Source organism: Hylaeus volcanicus, chromosome 8 (genome assembly GCF_026283585.1).
Source record: "Hylaeus volcanicus isolate JK05 chromosome 8, UHH_iyHylVolc1.0_haploid, whole genome shotgun sequence".
NCBI classification, from domain to species: Eukaryota; Metazoa; Arthropoda; class Insecta; order Hymenoptera; family Colletidae; genus Hylaeus; species Hylaeus volcanicus.
The window spans coordinates 4,799,801-4,821,889 of record NC_071983.1 but is presented as its reverse complement, the minus strand read 5'-3'; the positions used below and the strand labels follow the sequence as shown (position 1 = coordinate 4,821,889).

The window sequence follows — 22,089 nt, the reverse complement described above, 5'->3', positions numbered from 1 at the left end:
AAGAAAATGTAAGATTCTAGGTACATCTCCTTCCGGGTCGTGGAACTCAGAAATCGTTATTTCTCTAATCGTTAGCTCGAAGTTTTAATTAACCCTTTGCATCGGAATTTCATTAACGCCTGCACGGGCCGAATGCGTCTAATTAAAACTGCAGCCCTTCCAGGTACGGGGAAGAGCTCGAGCTTTATTTATTCAAAGAGTTAGCCGCGTCCGAGTATTAAAAGGTGTAATTAAAACAATCCCAGTGAAACAAGTGAAATTGAACGTTGCGTCTATCGAGCAATTAAACGCTTCTGCGAGCAGCGTGCAAACAAACTTAAGAAAACCAAGAAGAGACGCGAAGCGAATAATAAGGTATCATTTCAGAGGAGTCGAACGTTGGTGCATATTTGCGTGACTGCGGTCTGCGTTTATCATTGTACGCGTTCAAAGTCGATCACGAGCGCCGCTCGTGGTCAACATTTTCGGAGTATAATGTGCGGCACGGACGGCATTCCAACGTAATCTATAATTTTCTTCAATTAAAGCAACAAAAGAGCACGTACGGAAACGTACACAGAGCTGGAACGATAAGCTTCGAGAATGTTTGTCGTACATTGTGTTTGACGACTATCACGTGCTCGTTACGTGATCGACGTTTTCCCAGCGTTACAAGCCTCGCGACAATGGTGTTTCCAATTACTTTCTTAATCTCCGATCGACGCAAATAAGAGACCAATTGTCGTTTGTTTTCGATGGCACGGCGTTTTGCAATCTTATTAGGTTGAGTGGTTCGGAAAGATAAACGGTGAGATGATAAAGCAAAATACACATGTTCGGTCCTAAAACAGTATCAATTTTTTGTCCAGTTTTCGCCAAAAATTCCGAAGGTTTAGGCAATCGTCTCTTTTCGCTCCATTTGAATTTGTATCTGATGAAGAGCGCTCCGAAATTTGAAATGTTTGGGAACTACAGGAGGGAACACGCTGCGTGCATCCGTACTCTGTTGGTGTAAACGGAGGCCAGGAGGAGGGACCCTCCGTAAACTTATTAATGAAAAATTACGTCGAAGGCAGTATAGGAAGTTCACTTTCCCCCATTCGGAGCGTTGTCTCGTGGTCGGCGATGTTCTCTGGCAGCGCACGGCGGCGCGGCGATCGCATGGCCGCCCTCAGTGTTCGGCGAGCCTCGCTCGGTGTGTTTTGTGGCGCGGTCGTCGTTCTCGTTGTTCCCCGTTTCTCTCGACTACGTTTGCTTTTTGCATGTTGCATCGGATCCACACGTAATTAATTCCGTCGCGAATCCGTCCCTAGCGTGTGTGCGTCCCCGTCTAGTTGGTTTATTCGCTAACTTCCAGTCGACGAAAACGTCTAAGCGTTTACACGGTATCTCTCGCGTAGGACCGAGCGTGTGTGTCAACTTTGGTGTGCGTGCTTTTCCTGTCGACGTCGGCGTCGTCGTCGTCGTCGTCGTCGTCGTCGTCGTCGTCGTCGTCGTCGTCGTTTCTCGTGCTAAGTTCGGAGTTCGTGGCACCCGTGCCTTCCCACAGTTGTGCCTGCAAAATATTACTCCGTCTCATTTGCACCTGTGTTTCTGTGCGTATACGCGCGTTATACTATGTGCTTCAGTGTTTATAATCGTTGCGTCCTTTCTCTCCGTCTCGCTCTCCTCTCACCTGCAGCCAGGAGGCACACAGGTGTCCCGTGAAGGAGTGGCGACGCCTGCACCGCGAATCGTCACCGCTGTGATATAACTTATTGTTAGAGGAAACGTCCGTTTTCGAGTCCTGCCAAACGGAGCCATCCACTGCCACAGGAATCGCGAAGTAAATAACCCCGGTTCGTCCTTGTCCCGCCGTTCCGTCCGCGAAATGCATCTCGCACCGGCCACCGGCCACCATGCTGCTCCACCATGCTCCCATCATCTATTATTCGAACGGAGCGTTGCTCATCGCTCCGATTTGAGGTTACTCGTACATGGCTCGACGGCCACACCAGACAGCCTTTACAATATTTTACGTAATCGAAACTCGCCTTTTATTCGTGTACGCGACAGCTGGGATATTCTTCCGGTCGCTCGAGAGAACGCTCGTGTCACGACCTTCGTCAGCTCGCCGCCTTTTCGAATCAAATGCAGGTTAGGTTTACGGACGTTCCATTCGGGGTAGTATCGTTATTGCGCGCCCTATAACCTCACTTCCGTTCCTTACCAACGCGATATTGATATTTTACTGCGCGATGGTGATTAAGTCGCGAGCGTCGAAAATAAACACGAGCAATCTTTGGTGAAAACGTCGCTGGTATTTATAGAACGGTGAGCGAAAAGTGTCGTCTTATTCTTTCCGTTGCGACGTCGATAATCGTATCAATTTATTATTATTGCGCAACGAGACTTCAAAGTTAAGAAAGGTTAAGAGTGAATAATTACTCCGAGTGTGTGCGCTTTATAGATATGCGTAACTCTGCGATTTACTTGGATATTTTTCTTCGTGTTTATTCTCCGCGTGTTTTTCTTTTTATTCTTTTCCCGAGGGTTGAAAAGTCTTCCAACGCTGTTCGGACGAATTTTTTATTTCGGAGCAATATACCTTCCGTATCGATCGGTCGCTGAAAGAAATGAAAACCTGTTGGCGGAAGATCAAAGAAGTAGGGTGGACGTGTTCAAATTTCGTATTCCAGTTTTTATCCGGTCACCGACGCTGGTTTTTCTATTGATTTTAATTGCATTTGTCAAACACGTTCGTCGTGTATTTCTGGCGTCTTAAAAAAAAAAGTACAAATGCCCACCGATGTTTAACCTTTATTCCTATTTGAGTAATGTAAAAAAAAACGTAAGGAGCACGTTTTTCTCCTCTTTGATTTTCAATTCCCGTTTTATTGTCTTTGAAGCCATATGGGTGGTATTTAACTCCGTTGGCTAAAGGTTAACGAAGCCATGGCTGCGCCGTTCTTCTTTACACATTTAATCATTGTCCAGAGGCGTTAAAAAACATTCAGAAATTTCCTTCAGAGTTGATTCGCACGTATCGCGAGAGATTGCTTCCTCTTTAGTACGATCTATAACTGACAGTCAAACGTAGTTTCAACTTACGTCAGCATACCGTGAAATTCAAATTTTGCATAAGCGACAGTTCGCGTGCACCAACCCGATACAGCGAAATTCCATTTATCTGAACGTTTCGCTAGAGTACAGGGATCGGTAATGGAGATTCGCCGATTCCCCTCGTTATTAATGATTTCTCGTTGAAACAGTAGGGTCTGACGTTCGCAAAATACGAGTCGAGGCCATTCGACCGTTTAAACTGAAACCTCTGGTACCCGAACCGAGATAGGGAAGCTGCTACGGTTATAGAAACTTTCGAAAAAATCGACAATTTTTGGTTCCAATTCGCGTCACTCGATTTCGTTTAGCGATAGTCGAGTTATTTCGTTGAATTGAGCAGCCAGTAAAATATCGTAGAGTCGAAGATTCGGCGTGCGAGCGTTTCGTTCGATTTCAGCATGGTTTCCCAAACGAATCAGAAAGCTGCGTATCAGGGCCACGCGTTGTAGCCTCCAATTAAGCAGCTTGTAATTAGAGGGGCGGTGGACCGCGACTCTGCGAGAGACATTTCGTGGGACGGAGACATAATCGTTGGCGGCTTCTGCCCGAACGATACAATGCACGCCATTCGCGACACTCTGGCTGCCACCATAGGCAGTTAACTTTACCAGGTTCCCATTGCGCAGGACGATTCATCGAGCGTCGACCATACTCGTGGCTCCTTCGTGAGAGAGAAAAACACGCGCGCAAGAGTCGCGATCCTCTCCAATCGCGAACGCCACCGGACCTACGATTGGAGCCACCTGTTCCGACCTATCCTTCATGGATCGTACCAGTGCCACAACGTCGAATTTTCCATCACTCGAGGGCAAGAGAATCTGCTGCATCGTACCAATTTAAGCGGGTACCCGAGCCCACGCGACTCAAGTCCGTCGAACCTACAAACAAACATCAAACGCAAAGTCTTCTCGACCTTTTGTCTTCGGAGCAATAGACGGAAGCTTATGTATTGGAATCCGAACGAAAGCTTCGTTCGTTTGTATTAATGCGAAACATTAAGCCAATAGCAAATCCGTTCCACGCGTTATCCTGCCATTATACCTTTTATACCGGATAGAAGACAATAAGAGTAGACTCGATCCAAATCCCAGGAGTTTTCCATCCATGGGGTTCTTCGAGGTAACGATTCGTAGGAGCACCGAGTTGCCAAAATCTAGACTCTAGATCCTAGAGGATAGCAGAGCCCTAGGTGATCGCGAACGCTGTGCGGTCTCAACAGCGTTCAGGGGATCCCATAAATTTCCACGTCGAGCCCGAACGCACCAAACCCTGAGCCGTGGAGCTGCCGCGAAGCAACAAGCGACGCGAGCCGACCTCTCGACCAGGTAGTAAGGATGTTCCAGCCGACCAGCACCCGGTAGCTTCGTTACCGGGCCTGGTCGCGATCCTAAGTCCCTGGAGGAGGAAGAAGCGCGGCCGTTTCAAGGATCGCCCCTCGACGATGTCCATACGCGTCAGCGGCGTCTACCTGGTGCCCAGTCCAGCCGCCAACGAGGGCAACAACGAGAAGAGCGGCAATCTGTCCACGGAGAACAATCTGCATCAACAACACCACCATCATCATCACGCGGCGAAGACCGTCACAATCGTGGCGGGACCTCAGAGAAGCAACAGCCTCGACTATCTGAACTTCGAGGAGAAACGACAGATTATAGCATCGTCTTTGTCCCTCAGCGATTTCCTGGCACATGGGCCGGCTGCTGCGGCCGCTGCTGCCAAAGAAGTCGCGGCTAACACCGTCATAGGTGAGTCTTGGGGATTCTCTAATCTGGGGCTATCTTTGCTCGATCTCAACCGAGTTCAACGCGTCAGCACGAAAATACAAGTTCATTTGAGCCGTTCATTGGGCAAATCGATTAACTCCGTGAAACAAAAAGTTGAGAAATGCCATGAAATGGCCTCTGAAATAAATTATTTATTATTCGGGGAAGTTATTATACATATATATATAAAGTTATGACTATACCAAGTGCTTTGACACTTAAATTTATGATTTTTCAAAAAATGAAGTTGATCATTTCGTGTCCCCTTGGCCTCTTGAAAGCTTTCGTATAGAGGTTTAGAGGTTTCCCGTTTCTTAAAAAGGAGTCTCTGTTTGCGTAGCAAGTAGACTGCGGATTTTATGCATTTGCGGCGTACGCGAATATGAAAAATGTATGCTAAACGTATGGACGCAGACTGCATGCGTTTGTTCAAACTTAAATAGTAACGTTATCATGTTGATTTGTAAAATATATTCTGCGCACATCTTGCATATGTTTTGCATAACATACGCCGTAAATGCGTAAAATGCCAAGAGCATCGATGCACTCGAAACCTGGAGCACTATCAGACCTAATCTTCTCGTTTGCCATCTTGAATGGCAAAATCTTTTATTTTGGACCGCTCAGGAGGATCCCTAAGAATGGACCTGTAGGATTAGTCTAATCTGGTCTTCTATTCAGATCAAGAATCCATAAAGCTAGATCGTAGCGATTCTAGTACTTTTAGTTACGTTCGATATTCTCACTTGGGTTCAGACAAAACCGTCTATAAGTTTAAATACGTAACTCGTGGCCCACGAGCGACATGTCTGCTCCGAAACGGCGTATTGCGGTTCAGCCGAGCTCGATTGCCCGTTCGCTACGTGAATCGTGGAACTCGTTGAGTACGAGTGGACTGCTCGAGTAGAGAGGAAAAGGGGAGGAGACAGGAAGAGGACGATAGAGCGAAGGTGCAAGGGGAAAAGGGTGTAGCAACAGAGGGAAACGCAGGAGGAAAGTCGACGCGGTTCGATCGCCGGCTCAGGAACTCGGAGAGAGTCGAGTTCCACGGCTTGTAAACAAACCCCGCGAGTGCAGTGCACCGACTATCTACACGTGGTTTTTCTCCCTATTTTTTCTCGTCGTCTTCCGTTTACTTCCTCCGGCTATCGCTATCGCGGGAGGTCGTCGGTCGTTGTGAGAAGAAGGGACAAAGGGAAGCTGGACTGCGTGGGAGGGAAAAAGAAGGAACGAACGGGTGGAGATAGAAGTATAGAGAAAGAGGATCAAGGGACTCGTGTTTTTCCCTTCCCTTTTAACGGAGCGCTCTCACGAAAAGTCTGTGCCATTGTCGTGGCCACCTTTTTGTTTTTAGGGGAACCCCTGCAGCCCTGCTGGATCCTCAGGCCTCGTTCACTTTGATCGTTTCTCGCTGGCTCTTCGAGATGAACGAATTTGTACGTTTTATACGTACGAATAATTTAGAAAAAGGAAGTCAGGTCCCTCGGTTACCCTTTGCCGAAGATAATCCGACTAGTTGAAATTTCGGTGGTTTCTGGATCACGGTGATTCAGCCTGCGGTTGGGTTATATACGGGGCTCGTATTGGCCTCCTAAAATGTGGTTTCCAGTGAACAGGCCTCCCTTGTTCCGGAAACCCTTACCCAGGCCCCGACAAATGATTCACTGTTCCACCGTTCTCAGATTTCTCCGCGTTTATCGAATCTTGTTCGAGAATCTTATTAACGTCCCTGGTCCGCGGATACTTTCCATGCACTGTTTGATCATGCAACACGTGTTACTTTGAAAGTAACCAACAGGCTGGACGGTGAATCGCGCTCGAAGCACGTATGTCTACGTGTTTTGCCGTGCGTTGTTGCGGGTACGTGTAAATCTAGGCGGTTTACTGCACGTGCATCGCGGACGCAACAGCGCGTACGTCGTGGGACAAATTTACATGCAGGACTTTAATAGTACGGCGTGCCGCGAAAATTTTGTTCAAACTATGTGTCCTCTGGCGCAGCTTGCATAATCCCTCCGGCGTTCTTGCGGGATTTGCGTTTAACGTTTGCCGTGGAGGTCGAGGTGAAGTTTAATTTTCGAGGCGTTTAGACACAAGGAACACGCTGGAATATATTAAGAAAATATTTAAACGAATCGCTGACGTTGCATCTTCGAACATCGTGTTCGAATATAATGCTTGGGGATACATCGTCGGCTAATTACTTTTCAGCCAGCGATCACTTGAATGTTCGTCACTTGAATTACTCGTTACAGAACAATGAAGTTCTTCCTAAAATTACGGTTTACGTATTCGCAATGGAAAATTGAAAAGTACTGATGCAACAGTAGGTTGAAACGTAATGGAATATGTACGAAATAGTCGCTTTTTAGGTTGTCGTCGAATCAGATTCGCCATTTTCCCTCGAGATTTACGCATTTTTGTTATTGGCTGTTCGGCTCGCATCAAAGGTCTACCACGCGACGAAGAAAGTCATAGAGAAACCATAAGAGTGACGAGAGCGAGTGACACTCGTGTCGAGCGAGTGGCCTAGTCCCTTTGCCTCTGGGCCCCTCTAGTTTGTTGACACTCGTGGACTAATCGCACGTGTTGCGAGTGGTCCGAGGCATTTAAATTTCGAACCATCGACTCTTCCCTTCCTTCGTGCCGGTGATTTCAATGCTTCGAATCCCTAAGTCGGTAAGGACAGTGCATCGCGACAGCGTTCATGCTCTCTCAGTTTTTGCTTCGGGACGATTGATATTTGGGTTAAAAGAGTCTTTACTGGTGTAGACATTAATCGAGGATGATGTAGCACAGTTTCGTCAAGGAAAATGCGTTTTCATGGCTAGTGCGCGATCGAATCGACGCAATCGGCCCGATTGAACTCTATCTCGCTAACAGAGCGTTCGAATAACACAGAATTGATCAAGAACAGATTTCACGATGTAATCGAAGCGCAAATAACAGCGGCGGTAATGCCTGGTTCAGAATGTATCAAAACCCGATAGCGACGATGAAAGGCACTCGACTCCCACCGGGGATAGGAGAACTACATACCAGCCTTTCAGATATCCGTGTTTGCGCATTCATTAGACGAGATAATCGATCGGGATCGATCGATTCGTCCCGCGAATCGGGGGCATTGTAGTGCTCATCGAGTGTTTCGGTCGTCGCACAATGGGGCAGAATTCACTCGCAGCGCGGCAACAATCATTGACTGATTTCAGTGACGATTCTAGGCGTAGGAAAATATTCGATGAACCATCTTTTTAGTATTTCCACACGGCGCGCAAGTATTTTCATATATTCGCAGAATTGTCTCGTCGATGAAGCAGCGAATAGAAACGTTTTGTTGTTACCTTGTGTATCCGCTAGGGCAGTAGAATTTTGAGAAACAAATGAGTACGATATCTATAGTTTTGTAGGAAAATATAGTGTGCACGAGATAAAGTAGAGTCGCGTCAATTACTTGTACGAGAGGATGAATGAGTTCTGGCTCGGTGGGAGCCCGGTGGGAACGAGGGCGTATCGCGATCGCGTTTCTAGCCTAGAAGTCCGGACAGAAATTGCTCTTCCTCCGTGGAAAGCCTGTTTACCCACGTGGCGAGAGTCTTTCCGGAACTGGCGTACCTTTTTATCGTTCGCAAGCAAGAGAATTCCCGCGAGGAAAGCCCCGAGAGTCTCGTAAGTACGTCGCAGCGGCCGCGCCTTTGCGGTGTTGCCGGTTAATCATTCGCCTCAGCCAATGATCAATCATCTCCTGGCGTCTAATACGCGCGATTCGTCGTTAGCAATCCTAACCGACGCCGCAGGAATTGCGCAATAGACGTGGTCGGAAACGGAGCTGTGCATTAGGTCGTCCCACGAGTAACTTATTCCTTTTCGATTACACAGTCATAGGGTCGAATACGCAACTTTCCGGAGATTGAGTAAACAGTATTTCTAGTTGATGAAGTAAGATCATTAGAGACCTGTAATAGAAGTTTAGAATTCGTGCTATTCCGGGTTATTTTGCGTAGTTTTCTTCTACTTTTTCGCCTCGAATCCTTGGATAATACACGAAGGCGACCGATTCGTCGTTCGCTCGAGGCCTTGCACTGTTTCGAACCACCCTGACGATCAAAGGAGCTCGTAATGCTCACGGAAAGGAACAAAGAGCCTGTAGGGAACCCGCTGCAGCAAAACGGGGTGCCCTGTAGGAGCCGGGCGCAATTTTCTCCGCGCTCGGCGTTCATGGGCACCATGAACCAGCGAAGCGGACAACGCGAGACGTTCCACGGAGTCAGTGAAACGGTGACGTAGGTTCTGGCGCGACGAGACCCAGACTCTGTTAGGTCAGCGGTAAAGGCATAATTGCGCAATGTTTAATAGCGTGCTGCAGGAAACGATAAAACGGCGACGCCAGCGGAGAAGGAGTAATGGGTGCAGAATGCAGACGTAATGTGGCAACAGCGCGCGGAAATCATTCATTGAGCGGAGAGCCGCCAGCTTGTCGGCGGTTGCTGGGCTTGGATAACACCGTAGGAACTTTGAGTCGAGGGTTCCTGGTCGTTCGACGAGGAAGGAGGGAACGGACGGGTGTAATTCGACGTCTGCGATGCTTCTTCAGGGGTCCTCGAGCGTGGACCGCGGCTACCAGAGCTAATGGGATCGTCCGTCGTTTCGTGGATTTGTATCGCTCCTCCTCGCGTTCCCCCGCCGATCTCGTTGAACGAGACTTATGGCTCTGCTCGACGGATCTCGATTTATCGGCTTAGAACCGTGGAAACTCCGATCGAGTAGTGATTAAGGAGGGTATTAGCTTTTTGGAGGAATGGACGAGTCAAAAGTAGGAGGATTACAAAATGTAGATTTTATCGGTGTAAACTGTGCTACTCTCGCTGCGATTTTCGTAATAATTACGGAGTGACTTACATTTTCCACACTTTCTTGCCCAATCGGTCGCTTTTTCTCGAGAAAGTTGGCCAGATATGTTCATCCGTGGATCGGAAAGACATTGAAAAGATCCTGAATATTCAAATTGGAAAGGAGTTGCAGAGAAATCGGATAATAATCTCGAATAATTACTAGTCCTTCTAGAACCTAACAGGAGTTCCTGTCACGGATCGTAAACTCCATTTTCAATTACATATTTACGATTGTTGTACACGAATGTCCTCGGAGGTTGCATAAGATACATTACGCTGTTATCCAGAGGTTTCGAGCGATTTTAATGTTGAATTATTAAAAGTAGCGACGGTCTCTCGCACAATATCGTACATTCTTTTTCTGTCTACGGACTGTCGTAGGCTCCAAAGAACTCTCGACATTCTTTTTGAGCTTCTTGAGTGGAATCTAGGTCGTCAAAATTAAAACACAAAGGATGCGTGCTATGCTCTCGCGTTTGCAATGGAACGAGTACGATTCGAGTGGGCTATTTCCACCGCCATCGTAAATCCACCTAAATTAACCCTAAAGCTACCTTTCTAGCCTCCGTCGTTTGTCCTTGAACTTGATACCTACATGTACCTGAATTTTATTGTCGCTGCGAAGCAGGAAACGTCACGCTCCGTAATCGCCTCTGACGTCAGCCTCTCGCCACGATAAGTAGGAAGAACTCTTTAAGAAGCCTACTAAAACTGGATATTATTCAGGATTCCGTGATTCATTAGATTTATTAACAGAATCAATGTTACCACATCCAGCGTTAGCCTCAAATGTATAGTCCACAAAGCGTGTACAACGAACACGTACAGAAAACTCAGATTGCTATTATTACTATATTACTAAGCGTAAAAGACTAAATACTTAAATATATATCTTTGCGAACGTCGATGGTGAATACCGTTTCGATTCTGTATAGTTATTCCCCTATCCCTTTGGCTCGCTGTGCGTACAATAGGATGTAAGGGCTCTATAGAATGTACAAGACGAGGAAGGTAATAAACAAGCCGTGGTTGCATTCAAAGATCTACGGAGAACAACTTTACACGGGCAGGGCTTTAAACGGGACATGAAGAGGGTACTTGCCCCGAAATGAAAGAGGTAGAACTTTTTCCCCCGGACAGAGTATAATTTCCCTTGAGAAAAGATAAGGCGAACGAGATACGGGAAACTTAATTCTACGGGCTGGGCCGCGCATGAATCCGCGAACGCGTAATTACTTGCCTCGTAAGCAAGATAATTAACGCGCGAACGAATCCTTCGGTCGAACGACGCTCGACAATATTTATTAAAAAACACGATTACTTCGTGCCAGGAAACTCGTAACAGTCTCCGATGGTGGACTGAATTTTCGGGTTACCCCACGTTGTTCTTTAACAAAGCACTATCAGAAACGCGTAACGCGAGAATTTTCGATGCACCGCTTTCCGATACATCGTAACATCCGAGGATCATCATTGTTCTGCGTCTTTGTAACACTTTCTTCGAGAGAGTCGTCTCGCGACTCGTTCGTCGCGATTGGAGACTAATTAAAACGCTCGCGCAATCGGGTGTTGTTGCGCAACGCTTTAATCGGGAACGATGATTCAGTTGTTGTTTCGTGAGGAACTTGCGACTTGTATCTTCGCAGACACATTTCCCACCGATATTGCGAATGCCTTAGATAATTAAGGAGTTCTCGATGACTAAATATATTTATAGTAGTTCTCGTAAATCGAGAAAGAAAGAATTTAATTCCACTTTAGAAAAATTTGAAATGAAAAATTTATTTGGAAGAAACTTGTTCAATGAACATCGAAGGTACTTATGGGACCGACTGTATATGTATCACGGGAATTCATGGAAAGTTGGACACCGACATAACCTAATGATTAATAGCACCGGTATCGTGATATATTATTACGAAACTCGGTTCACCGGCAAAAACAGATTACTCAGAGTCTGCCTTTTCAGCTTCACGCGGTAAATACCCGCGTACAATGCATCATAAATCTGCTCGGACACGCGGAGCGTAAAATACAGTAAACTTTCCACGTCGTCAAAAATCTCTCTCAAAAATACCATCTCCTAAGAGTCTGCCCGTCGAACGGGTGCCTTGTTCCCGCAATCGGGGACGGGAGCAACCCTTGGCGCTCCTTTCTTCCAGTTCCGCGTGAAAGATGGCTCTCCGGGCAGCCCGCGATGCCCTGGAAGGGGCTCGAGTCGAGAAATGCGGCTCATAGAAGATTCATCGGTTAATTTCGCCGAGCTTGTGTGCCCTGGAAAAGCGTTTTCTGCGGCGTGCAGCGGAAAGGTCTTCCATTCGAGACGCGAGATCCGCGATCGCGGCTTTTTTACGTCGCCGCGGGCTTCTGTTTAGTCTGAGGAGTTGCAACGACTCCGAAGAAGAAGGTTGAGGGGACGTGTACCACGGTCTTAGATCGCGAAACTCCTCGGCACCCCAGGGATTTTCTCGTGAAAGGAATCTACGAGGGCTGCTGACCGATCGAGTCAACGTTCCAACCTCGTACGAAACTTTACGATTTCTCGAGATAGACGAGAAATGCATCGTGAAGTCTGGGTAAAGTGCGAGGAAAGAAGTTACGAGCGAAGTCGACTCGTTCGTCGTTTACAAGAGTCGACGTTCAACGCCGTCGACGAATATTTATTTTATTAAGGAATTCGTTCGACCAGTCTCGGGGATATTTAGGCTGCCCTCGCTGCGATTTATCGAGCAATTCGTTCGCCGTTTTCAGGGCATCGTTCTCTGAAGTTTTACGCCGAGGACGTGTGCACTTTTTTCGAGGGAATTCGATGTTTATTCGTCTTTTGATCGGTATACGAATGCACCAGCGATCCACGGCGTATGGCTCGTAGGGTTCTTCGATGGGCGGTAGCGTGTTCGGCGACTATTTGCGTTAACGTTAAATTTCTTCCTCCATTTTCTGAGGTCATTGCTCACAGTCCATTCGATGTCTGCTTCTTATTACATTACCGGTACATCTGCGTTTCATCTCGTCGCAGAAAATCCTCACGAATTTGTCTGGAGCGAAACGGAGCACGGAGTCGCGGGGATCGATAAATTTTTCAGCGCCGCATTGTACTTTGACGTAAATCCCTCTTCATGGAGATGTCTCGTGACACTTTAATTCTGAACTCGAACCTTGGGTGCAATCTCGGCCAGCAGCGAGTTGGAGGATTTTCTTCGACTTATCCGGCTATTACGTCGCCAACATTCTTCGCTGCTCCGTTTTACTTGCGTATTGTCTCGAATGCTTTTTAGAACGGAATATCTGGATGTTGTTACAGAAAGATTTTTCGTTTGTTATTTTTCAAAGCGAGGTTAACAAACTCAACCGGCCAGAAGCAAACGGTTTCATTCATGCGATTCGGGGGGTAGTTGAACGCTGAAGAGCCACACTCTTGGTGAAGAATGCGTCTCACGGATCTCGAAAGTTTGTTCAGCGTTGCATGGAGTCGATTAATCGTCGCTGGTCTGCCACAACGCGCAGCCACGTCTTTCTCGCGGAATGTCAAGGCTGTTTCTCGAGGCGAGCATAAATTCGTACGTGGAACGATAAACATACGCAGCTTCTATTGTGATATCAATCATGCTTATAGGCGGATGAGATCATCGATATTGCAGTCATAGAGACGAAGTAGCTTCTTCGACCTGGTCACCTAATCAGACTTGACGTTTCAACCTTAGCGAGTCTCGCTAAGAAATTTAATACTTTTCGGGGCGTAGGTACATTATTATTCGAGTTTGCTAGACACTTAGAATTAACGCCGCAAGCTACAATAGCATCCACGATTCGGTCCGAGCGGAAGTTAATATTTTAAACTGATTCCAAGTGGCGCGAGCGTAGCGCAAAATTCATGACCGCAGGAATTTATTTAGGACGGGTTTTCGGGTGATCGCAACGCGCAGATATTTTCGAGAGCGTCTGACGATTCGCAGGGTGAATATCTTCTCCGATGCTATTTCCAACGGTGTTCGATATCGATCATCGGCCTCCCGTTACACGCAGAAGGGCGTGGAGAAGACGAGTCGTTTGTAATTTTCCATGCACCTCTGGCAGGACATGCGGAGCCACGCGACGTCAAGCTATCAGGGACAGGTGTCCTTAAACGTGACTAATTTTGTATCAAAGTTTTACCTCTGAACAAAGAAAACTTCCACGTTTCCGTTGTTCACGGTGGAAAATAATAATTTTGTTTAATTTTTCTTGTAAACATTTTCAACGCTATAGAAGTTGCAAATCTTTTAATTGTGCATTATCTTTTCTGTTACAGGTAAGCAGAAACGCATATCCAACCTTATTAGTAGCCGTAACTGTAAGTGATTTTTGAAATAATCTCTTCTAGACATCGAACGCTTTAATTTCGCGATATTTACAGCATAAAATTTCCAAGATGGTGACGAGCATATGGAGGTCACTGGTCAAGTACAACGTACAACACAATTGCATATTCAGTCATGAATATTCATTTGAAACAAAAGCGATAGAAGACTTTTACTCGGTTAGAAACGCATTCCCACCTAATTTTCTATGCTTCCAACGGACTCGGACCGAGAATCGGATAGTCAAAGCGTCTATTTACAGTTAATCCCGATAATTAGGTCGAACCAGGAGCGTTCGAGTCGTCGAAAGGGCCCAACGGCGCGGAAACAGTTTACGCATGCCTCTCGTTGACCAGAAGTTCAAACAAAACGTTCATCGTTCTCCCTCTCCCTTTGCTCTCTCGTTTTTCCTCTCGCGGGCTGTGTCGCGAAATTGTTTACCGGCAAAATTCTGTTTCGCTCGACGCGCAAGCCACGAGCAAATTCAATTGAGCAGACACGAGGGAGCGATCAAAGCGAAGTGCAGCCGAGTTGCGCGAAACGCTCTCTTCTAGCGACATTTGTTAACACGCTCGCAGGGGGTTTAAGCCAGGCTCCTTCCATTTCTTTGTGCGCCATGGCGGGATCCATGGTTGAGTTTCCGGGACGTGGAAGGACCAGGTGAACGGGCGGACCTCGTCTCCGGAAGGGAGTTAATTTTAGTTTTGATACGCGTCGGCTATTCACCAGAGTTAGAAAAGGGGTGGTTCGTACCTTTTGACTCTGATCGATGCTCCAGAACAGGCCAGGGTGAGTCGGTTAGGAAAATTCACCATTTTTCGTATTTAAAAGTCAAATCTTTCCCCTCCGTTCTCCTCGAAGTAAATTTGTCTATTTATCTTCCATACCATACGATGACTCCAAACTTTTCCATTCTTATCACGAAGAATCGACTCATCGTCTGCCGCGTCACCTATCACGAGATACAACGTGCTTATTTATATCTACCCACGATGCTGGTACCAAAGGGGAACCCATAAGATTTTATTCTACGTTCGAGTGTTTTTCTTTTTGTTATTCAGTCGATGGAGGTTCTCGGAAACCACCAGTTCCTCTCGAGGAGCCTGTCGCGCTTGATTCCGTCTATTAATGCCTCGTTGACGACGTTAGTCATCCGTTGACGACGATCCGTCGACTCGTAGCTTTTCACGCTCGGTGGAGTCATCGTTTACGTCATTCGTCGCTGGTAGGGATCGACACAATCAACGGAACGAACGTGTTGCAATTACTATTTAAGATGGCAGCGCCGAATGTCCCGGTGAGGGAAAGAAATTCCACGAACAGGTTTCAGATGTACCTGAGTTATTCGATAGACCGTCTACCCACGGGAGAATCCATAAATTCGCGCGATTATTCAATGGCTACTCGTTTGTCGGGTGCGCACACGCGCTGAGAATTTGCCTTGCTCGCGTTTACGGTGTAAGGCGTATTTTATCGAGTAGTTTCGCTTTCTTCGAGCTCCGCGATCATGGGAAGCTGTTCGAATAGACGCGGACCAGATTTAAATCAATACTTCAGATTTTTTAGCTGTCCTTCGGTGCATTAATTTGGCTCGATTGTCTAGGTGAAACAGTATTCGATTCGAGAAGGTCTACCGCAACGATAACAATTATTTTCAGTTTGTAAATTCAGTTAGCTGCAGATAGTAACGCAAACTTGATACTTAGTCGAGCAAACAATAAAGCAAACTGAATCATCACGAGCCTGGAAACGTGGAAGCACTGCGTTCTATGATGCTCTCCTTCGTTTACTTCCAATTCCACTCCGTTTCCAGTAATTGCACTCATTGAACGTGCATTAGTGGGTTCCGTTCACCCAAGGCGGAGAGCTTTTCCGACTTTCGTGTAATTCGAGTCGTCAAAGGTAACACCATCTTTTCCACCTACAAGAAAATATTATCTATCTCGATTTTATATTAATAAGATTTTTAACTGCGAAAAATTTCAATTGCTAAATTGATCGGTGAAAAATGTATCATATCTTGCTTACCGTCTCATCGAGATCCGATTTGCATTTAACAACGAAGAAAGATTCTTAACTATCGCGTGGGAAATTTATTTACGTTTAACATCAAACGGAGTTTTCTTTGATGTAAATGTTATACTTCTCCCCTTGGAAGCTATTCTTGTTATTTTCCTGGCTGGCGAGAAGACCAGGGAGAGATAAAGGTACAACGTTTAATTACCGCGATACCAAGGATATTCTCATTTCGAATATCTTTCGCCTCAGCGCTCAGAGAAAAGATGTTACGCTGCGTTAGAAATCCTCGACGCTAATTAAGATATGTACCGTGTCTACGATAATCTAAATGATTTTGTTAGAAAGCATTGTTAGAACGAAGCAATCATAAGTATCGCATCTAAGAGGAACCAGGGAAGGTTTTTTCTGCTGCTCTGTTCTTCGTCCTTGGATTTTTGTATCGTTGAAAGGAATTAACCAGGATCGGTTCGCTACTCCCTTTTTCGAGGAGGAATTACCAACTGGCGGCTGGCATCGGTGTGAATTCTTCCATACGATCGTTTGCAACGAAGATCTGCTTCCTCCCTCGAGGGATCTCGTCGTCCCGGATAGGAGAGTCCTAATTGCGCCAGGTTTCTTTTCCACCCTCTTCTGCTCCTTTTCTCCTCGTTTCTCCGCAGTTCCTGGCTGGGACGAGACAATTGCCGGATTACGAGCTACGAGGTCAGAGTATTTGAAAACGCGACGATCATCGTGCTCCGGCTCGGCCATTTCGCTGGCGCGAGATTTTTCCGCGTTTGAATTGCAAAATCCGAGAAATGCATCGTGCGCAAAGGGCCGAGTTATTCGCATGGCGTTGGTTCGCACTCGGGACGTTCCGCTCGAAAGGCGATAAAAAATGATAGGGAAGCCAGCAAATCAAGCGACCGTCTCGGATTGTCTCTCGCTTCCCTGGGAAATTCAATATTCCGTCCCTCGCCATTCGATATCTTTCGATCCGTTCGAGCAGCACGGTCCACGGGATTCCTATCGTACTTGCGAAATGAAGTTTAGAATTCCTCCGATATCGTAAATAGGATACGCCTCTGCAGGAAACTTATTTAAGACGTCTGAGACGCGCAAAGAGACCGACCACTTTGAAGGGGATGGAAGGAATTTATCGAAGACGATCCCAGAAACTGTAATCACAGATTTTTTAGCTGCCTCTGACTCCGGGCTCGCTTGCGGCAGCCGGGGAAAGAAAAGCGAAACGCAAACATTTTTAAAGCAGAAAGGCTTCCAACAGAATAGGAAATAGTCTTATCCCGATTTCAGAGGCTCATATAGGATCCAATTATGGGAATATTCCAGGAAATCAGACCACGATAAGCTTCGCGAATTCTCAAACAAATGGCTGCGAACAATATCGGTTATCGTGTCGTATATTAGCGACAAAGTGCTACGTCAAGATCTGGAGATAAAACGCGTCGAATGAGCGTGTATTAAAAAATTTTATTTGACATGTCCCGATAAGCTTATCGTGTCCAATGAACTGGTCAACAATCTTATCGATAACGTAAATAAAATCAGGTGAACGGTCGAAATTCTACAAACTCGTATCGCGAGTAAGTGTAATGCGATGGAAGAAAGAATAGAAATCATGAATTAGGGAAGCTGATTAAATTAGGTTATTCACGCGATACTCCAAAGAACGAGTCCTCAATTATCATTGAAAATTCTGAGGAGGTAATACTTATGCACGTGCCATGATTGAATAAGACGGAGTCGTTCGGAAAGGAAGACACTGGTTGGAGGGTTACACCATACCGAGGAACGTCTGATCCGCCCACGCGCCCATTACGTTAATAAAGCTTCTCTAATTACGAGTTAACGTATTTGGAGAGGTCAACGCGCTTCGAACATGATCGCTCGCGTGCGCACTTGTCGCCAGAGAAATTTCTCCCACGAGACCTTTGCACCCCTAATTTTTGTCACACCCCGATGCTTCGGTGTCTCGTGGTCTTCATCGTGTAATAAATCAAGGAGAAGATGAACGATATACAAATTTAATTCAGAATTTCCAAGTGATTCCTCGTAACACGGGTGACCGTGAAATACTGGCATTCGGTGTCGCGAATTCCTCGAAGAGAGCTACTCGCGCGCGATTCGCGAGGCAACGATTTGTCGCCCTGGTCAGGAATTCCTGTTACGCTTCCTCTTCCGGAATTTCAAGGCGGCCATAAATAATCTTGGGCGTAAGAATCGTCGAGCTGAAAGAGCGAGAAAGTGCGAGTACGCTGGCATAAATATTTACCAGGGTCCGCTTGAACCGGTGGTGCACGTACACGCGTCAGTCGCGAGGACAAGCCATGGAATCCGGGTTCGTCAGACGGGCCACTCGTTGATTAGTCATTAGTCATTACGACGCGCGACTCGACTAGCGATGGCGTCAATCCAGCGTTGTACGAACCATTTCACGCCAAATATAGAGGGCGTATGAACAGTATCTAATCCAGTGCTAGATTGCAGGTTTCACTGTCGATGGTAACTTTCTCAAGCTTTGGATATTTATTTACGTGCATGCCAGAGAAACGTCTTTTTTCATAAAGAAATATAAATTTATCGAATAAATATATCGTTCAGTCTCGAGTGGTTCGATGACATCTCTCAGAGTAGCTTTTCGCAAGAGTATCGGTTTCAAACGTAATCGTATCAATTTCAAAGGCAGTGTATCGAGAACATAAAATCGCATCTCAATCCCACCGCTAGTCGCGACCGTCCTTCGGGTCGCGACTGCCAGAAAATTCCAGCTCGAACGTGGACGCGCTATCTTGGTGTTATTAAGTGAAAACTGGCGGAATTTCACTCGACGCGAGCTCTCACGTCCCTTCTCCATGCGTGCTACGCGTACAGTCGTCTCTGGTATTCGAAGATGAATGGCACGCACCGTGTGTTCTTCGGAGAACGATCGTAGGCGTTTGCTCGATCGCTGATCGTGTTGGATACTTCGTCTACGAAACGTACTCGAAAAATTTGAATCCGTCGAGACGAGGACCTCGAGATCGTTATCGTGAATTCTTGGGCGGCTGCATACATGATTAAGTAGAGAATGACCTGGCATCTTCGTTGGAAAATGTACCAACCAGAAAGACTTCGATCATGCGAATCCTTGTTTCCCATCAGGATTAAAAACATACATGTATCTTGAACTCCAAATTGCAGCGTGCTCTTGGAATTTCGAGACTAACGGGGTTTTAGCGTGTATGGTTTCCGGTGTAGCGCGTTCTTCAAGTGTCTGGCTTATGAATCGTAACGAGGATTTTATGCTCGTCATCCGCCGAGAGAATAGGTAATATAGGTAACGTGATAAAATCGTCTTATTGCGCCGATTGTGGAGTCTCGCTCGGTTAAGTGTCCGTCGCGCCATGAATTGTTGCAAGTTTGAAATCGATGAAGTAAACGCGTTATTGCTGCCAGGGAACCGAGTGAAAACGATTCGACTACGCGGAAAGGTGCACTAGAATTGGCAATTAATTCTTAGAATTGGCATTAAACTCCGTTACGAATCGCAATATACGGAATTGTTTACGGCGGTATCTGCATTTTTATGATTGATATCATTTTTATAAAAATACGGAAGAAATTCTGTCGAAACGTTCTGAAAATGCTTACTTCTCGCTTCGTTTTATTTTATTCCGAAGGAGGTCGAATAAATATCCAAGGACCGTTGTTTTCCACCGCGATACGAAGAAGGAACAGCAGTGAAAAAGGAGACAGGGCGGGTATTGTCCCGGTTAATCCTCTTACCGCGATTTTTCCCTCTCGCGATCGGAATTTGAAAAATGCAGACAGCTACGCCAGGCGAAATAACGGCGCCACGGCCGACCGAATCGCGCGCAGATCCGTTACTCTTGCACCGAGCAAACGCAACAACCATAAAATCACGGTTCGACAGCGAGCGACCGATTTGGAAAGTACGTGGAAACGATGTCACCGGGCGCCACGTGGGGAACCGTATGCGATGACATCGGTATGACAACGGATGACACGACTGTTACGAATGCCTGATTCCCAGCGATTCTCCGAGAATCACCTTGTACGTGCGATATTCGCGCCGTGCAAACGCGTCGAAGTTGTTGTTTTTTTTCATAACACCTTGCTTCACAGGATTGTTCTGTATTTCCTTTGACTGGTGCGTTTGTTCTTCCATTAACCGACGGTGTGAATCGGATGACTCTCCGTTTGTTCTATTTTATATTCCTCGATATAACGCGCGATGTTTTGGCCGTTGTCGAGTACAACTCTAGGAGACGATGTTTCCTGTCGCCAACGATTAGTAGATTACACCGGGGAAATCTGTTCAAATATTCCAGAAACGCCCCGTGTACAAACAATACACCAGTTTTATCGCGAGGTTACACCTTTGCGGAGATAAGTTGCTTCCATTCACCGACGCATCCGCTGTGAATCATCTGGCAACAGGTTCCTAATAGTGACTAGTGTGTTCCTTCAAATGTTTGTACTCGTGTCTCGAGTATCGAAGTAAAAAATTCGCCTAGCGTGCAGCAGCGTCAGAGCTCCCAACGCATCCGCGTTTGATCTGGTTCGATGTAACGCACCGAGGTCTTCGTTTACGCGCGACGAGACGGTACCCTTCGCGGAAAACCCCTCTAATGGATTCGTCAAGGGATCTTCCCGCGAGGTGCTCCAGAGTTCCCACAAAATTCGATTTTCCCCCCTGACATTCCACGGATAGAGCGCTCCCCAGCGATTCTCGGCGAGATCGCAGGAGCGTAACTGTTCCCGGGCAAAGAAAACGCGACGTGACGAAAAAAAACGCTCAGAATACGCGCAGCCTAGAAACGCGATTTTTCTGACCTGCCCGCGCTGCTCTTGCCGCAACACCGAGCAAGGAACCCGCGTTTCCAGGGTAATCGTTCCAGCTGATATTTTTACGACTGGAGAGAATCGAATTGGTAGCAGCTGGAAGGATGCACCGGAGAACCCGAGCGCGTTGAAAGAAGCGAAGGAAACTGCTCGCGAGTGACATCGCTAAATTTTTTAACCGACTTCGAAAAGGAGGAGGTTAATCAATTCGACATGTATATATATATATTTTTTAAATGTCTGTTCACCGATTGCGCCGAGATGGCTTGACCAATCGGAATGAATCTTGTTGCATCCTGTAGAGCATGTTCCCCCGATGATCCTGCTGTCAAGACTTTTTGCGATTTGTCATTTTTTACCCGTCTTTTTACCAAAAAACCGTGATTTTTAGGTATGCTTGCAGATTAATCTGCATTATCGATTATCCGCATTAATGCGTCGACAATCAGCATTATCGGCCGAGCACTCTATATTACCGACAGAGTAATCTATATTACCGACAGAGCAATCTACATTACCGACAGGGTAATCTGCATTACCGACAGAGTAATCTATATTACCGACAGAGCAATCTGCATTACCGACAGAGTAATCTGCATTACCGACAGAGCAATCTGCATTACCGACAGAGCAATCTGCATTACCGACAGAGCAATCTGCATTACCGACAGAGTAATCTATATTACCGACAGAGTAATCTATATTACCGACAGAGTAATCTATATTACCGACAGAGCAATCTATATTACAAATTTAAGCTCATCTAGAAAACTTTAATCGAACGATGGATCAGACGAAGAAAGAGATTTCAACGTTGAATCATGTTTCATATGAAATAATTTTTTGGAAAAAAAATTTAAGCGACTTCAAAAAACGTACAGTTAAAAGTATGAAATAATTTCTAGTTAATTTATATGTATACGCACTAGCTCTAGATACTACTGTTTAAAAGTATGGGAAAATGCAGTGAAAAAGCATGAAAAAATTTCTAGTTAATGTATATGAATCTGCATTGCTGATCAAACGCTCTACATTACCGACAGAGTAATCTACATTACCGACAGAGTAATCTGCATTACCGACAGAGTAATCTATATTACCGACCGAGTAATCTGCATTACCGACAGAGTAATCTGCATTACCGACAGAGTA

General features: G+C 46.1%; 1 protein-coding gene across 12 annotated transcripts in view; it reads left to right on the top strand.

The window, feature by feature from the left end:
- Nucleotides 1-22,089, top strand: part of LOC128881550 (phosphatase and actin regulator 4) — a 225,043-nt gene that overhangs the window by 35,999 nt on the left and 166,955 nt on the right. For 2 of the 12 annotated variants that reach the window (XM_054132701.1, XM_054132704.1), the window contains exons 1-2: nt 1,008-1,804; nt 3,708-4,826. The exons of 3 other annotated variants lie outside the window; for them this stretch is intronic. In XM_054132701.1, coding sequence (XP_053988676.1) covers nt 4,523-4,826 — 304 coding nt within the window. In that variant the 5' untranslated portion in view covers nt 1,008-1,804; nt 3,708-4,522. Of the gene's footprint in view, nt 1-1,007; nt 1,818-3,707; nt 4,827-22,089 lie in introns of those variants that run through there. 7 more of the 12 variants (XM_054132702.1, XM_054132699.1, XM_054132708.1 and 4 more) reach the window with 6 other exon arrangements.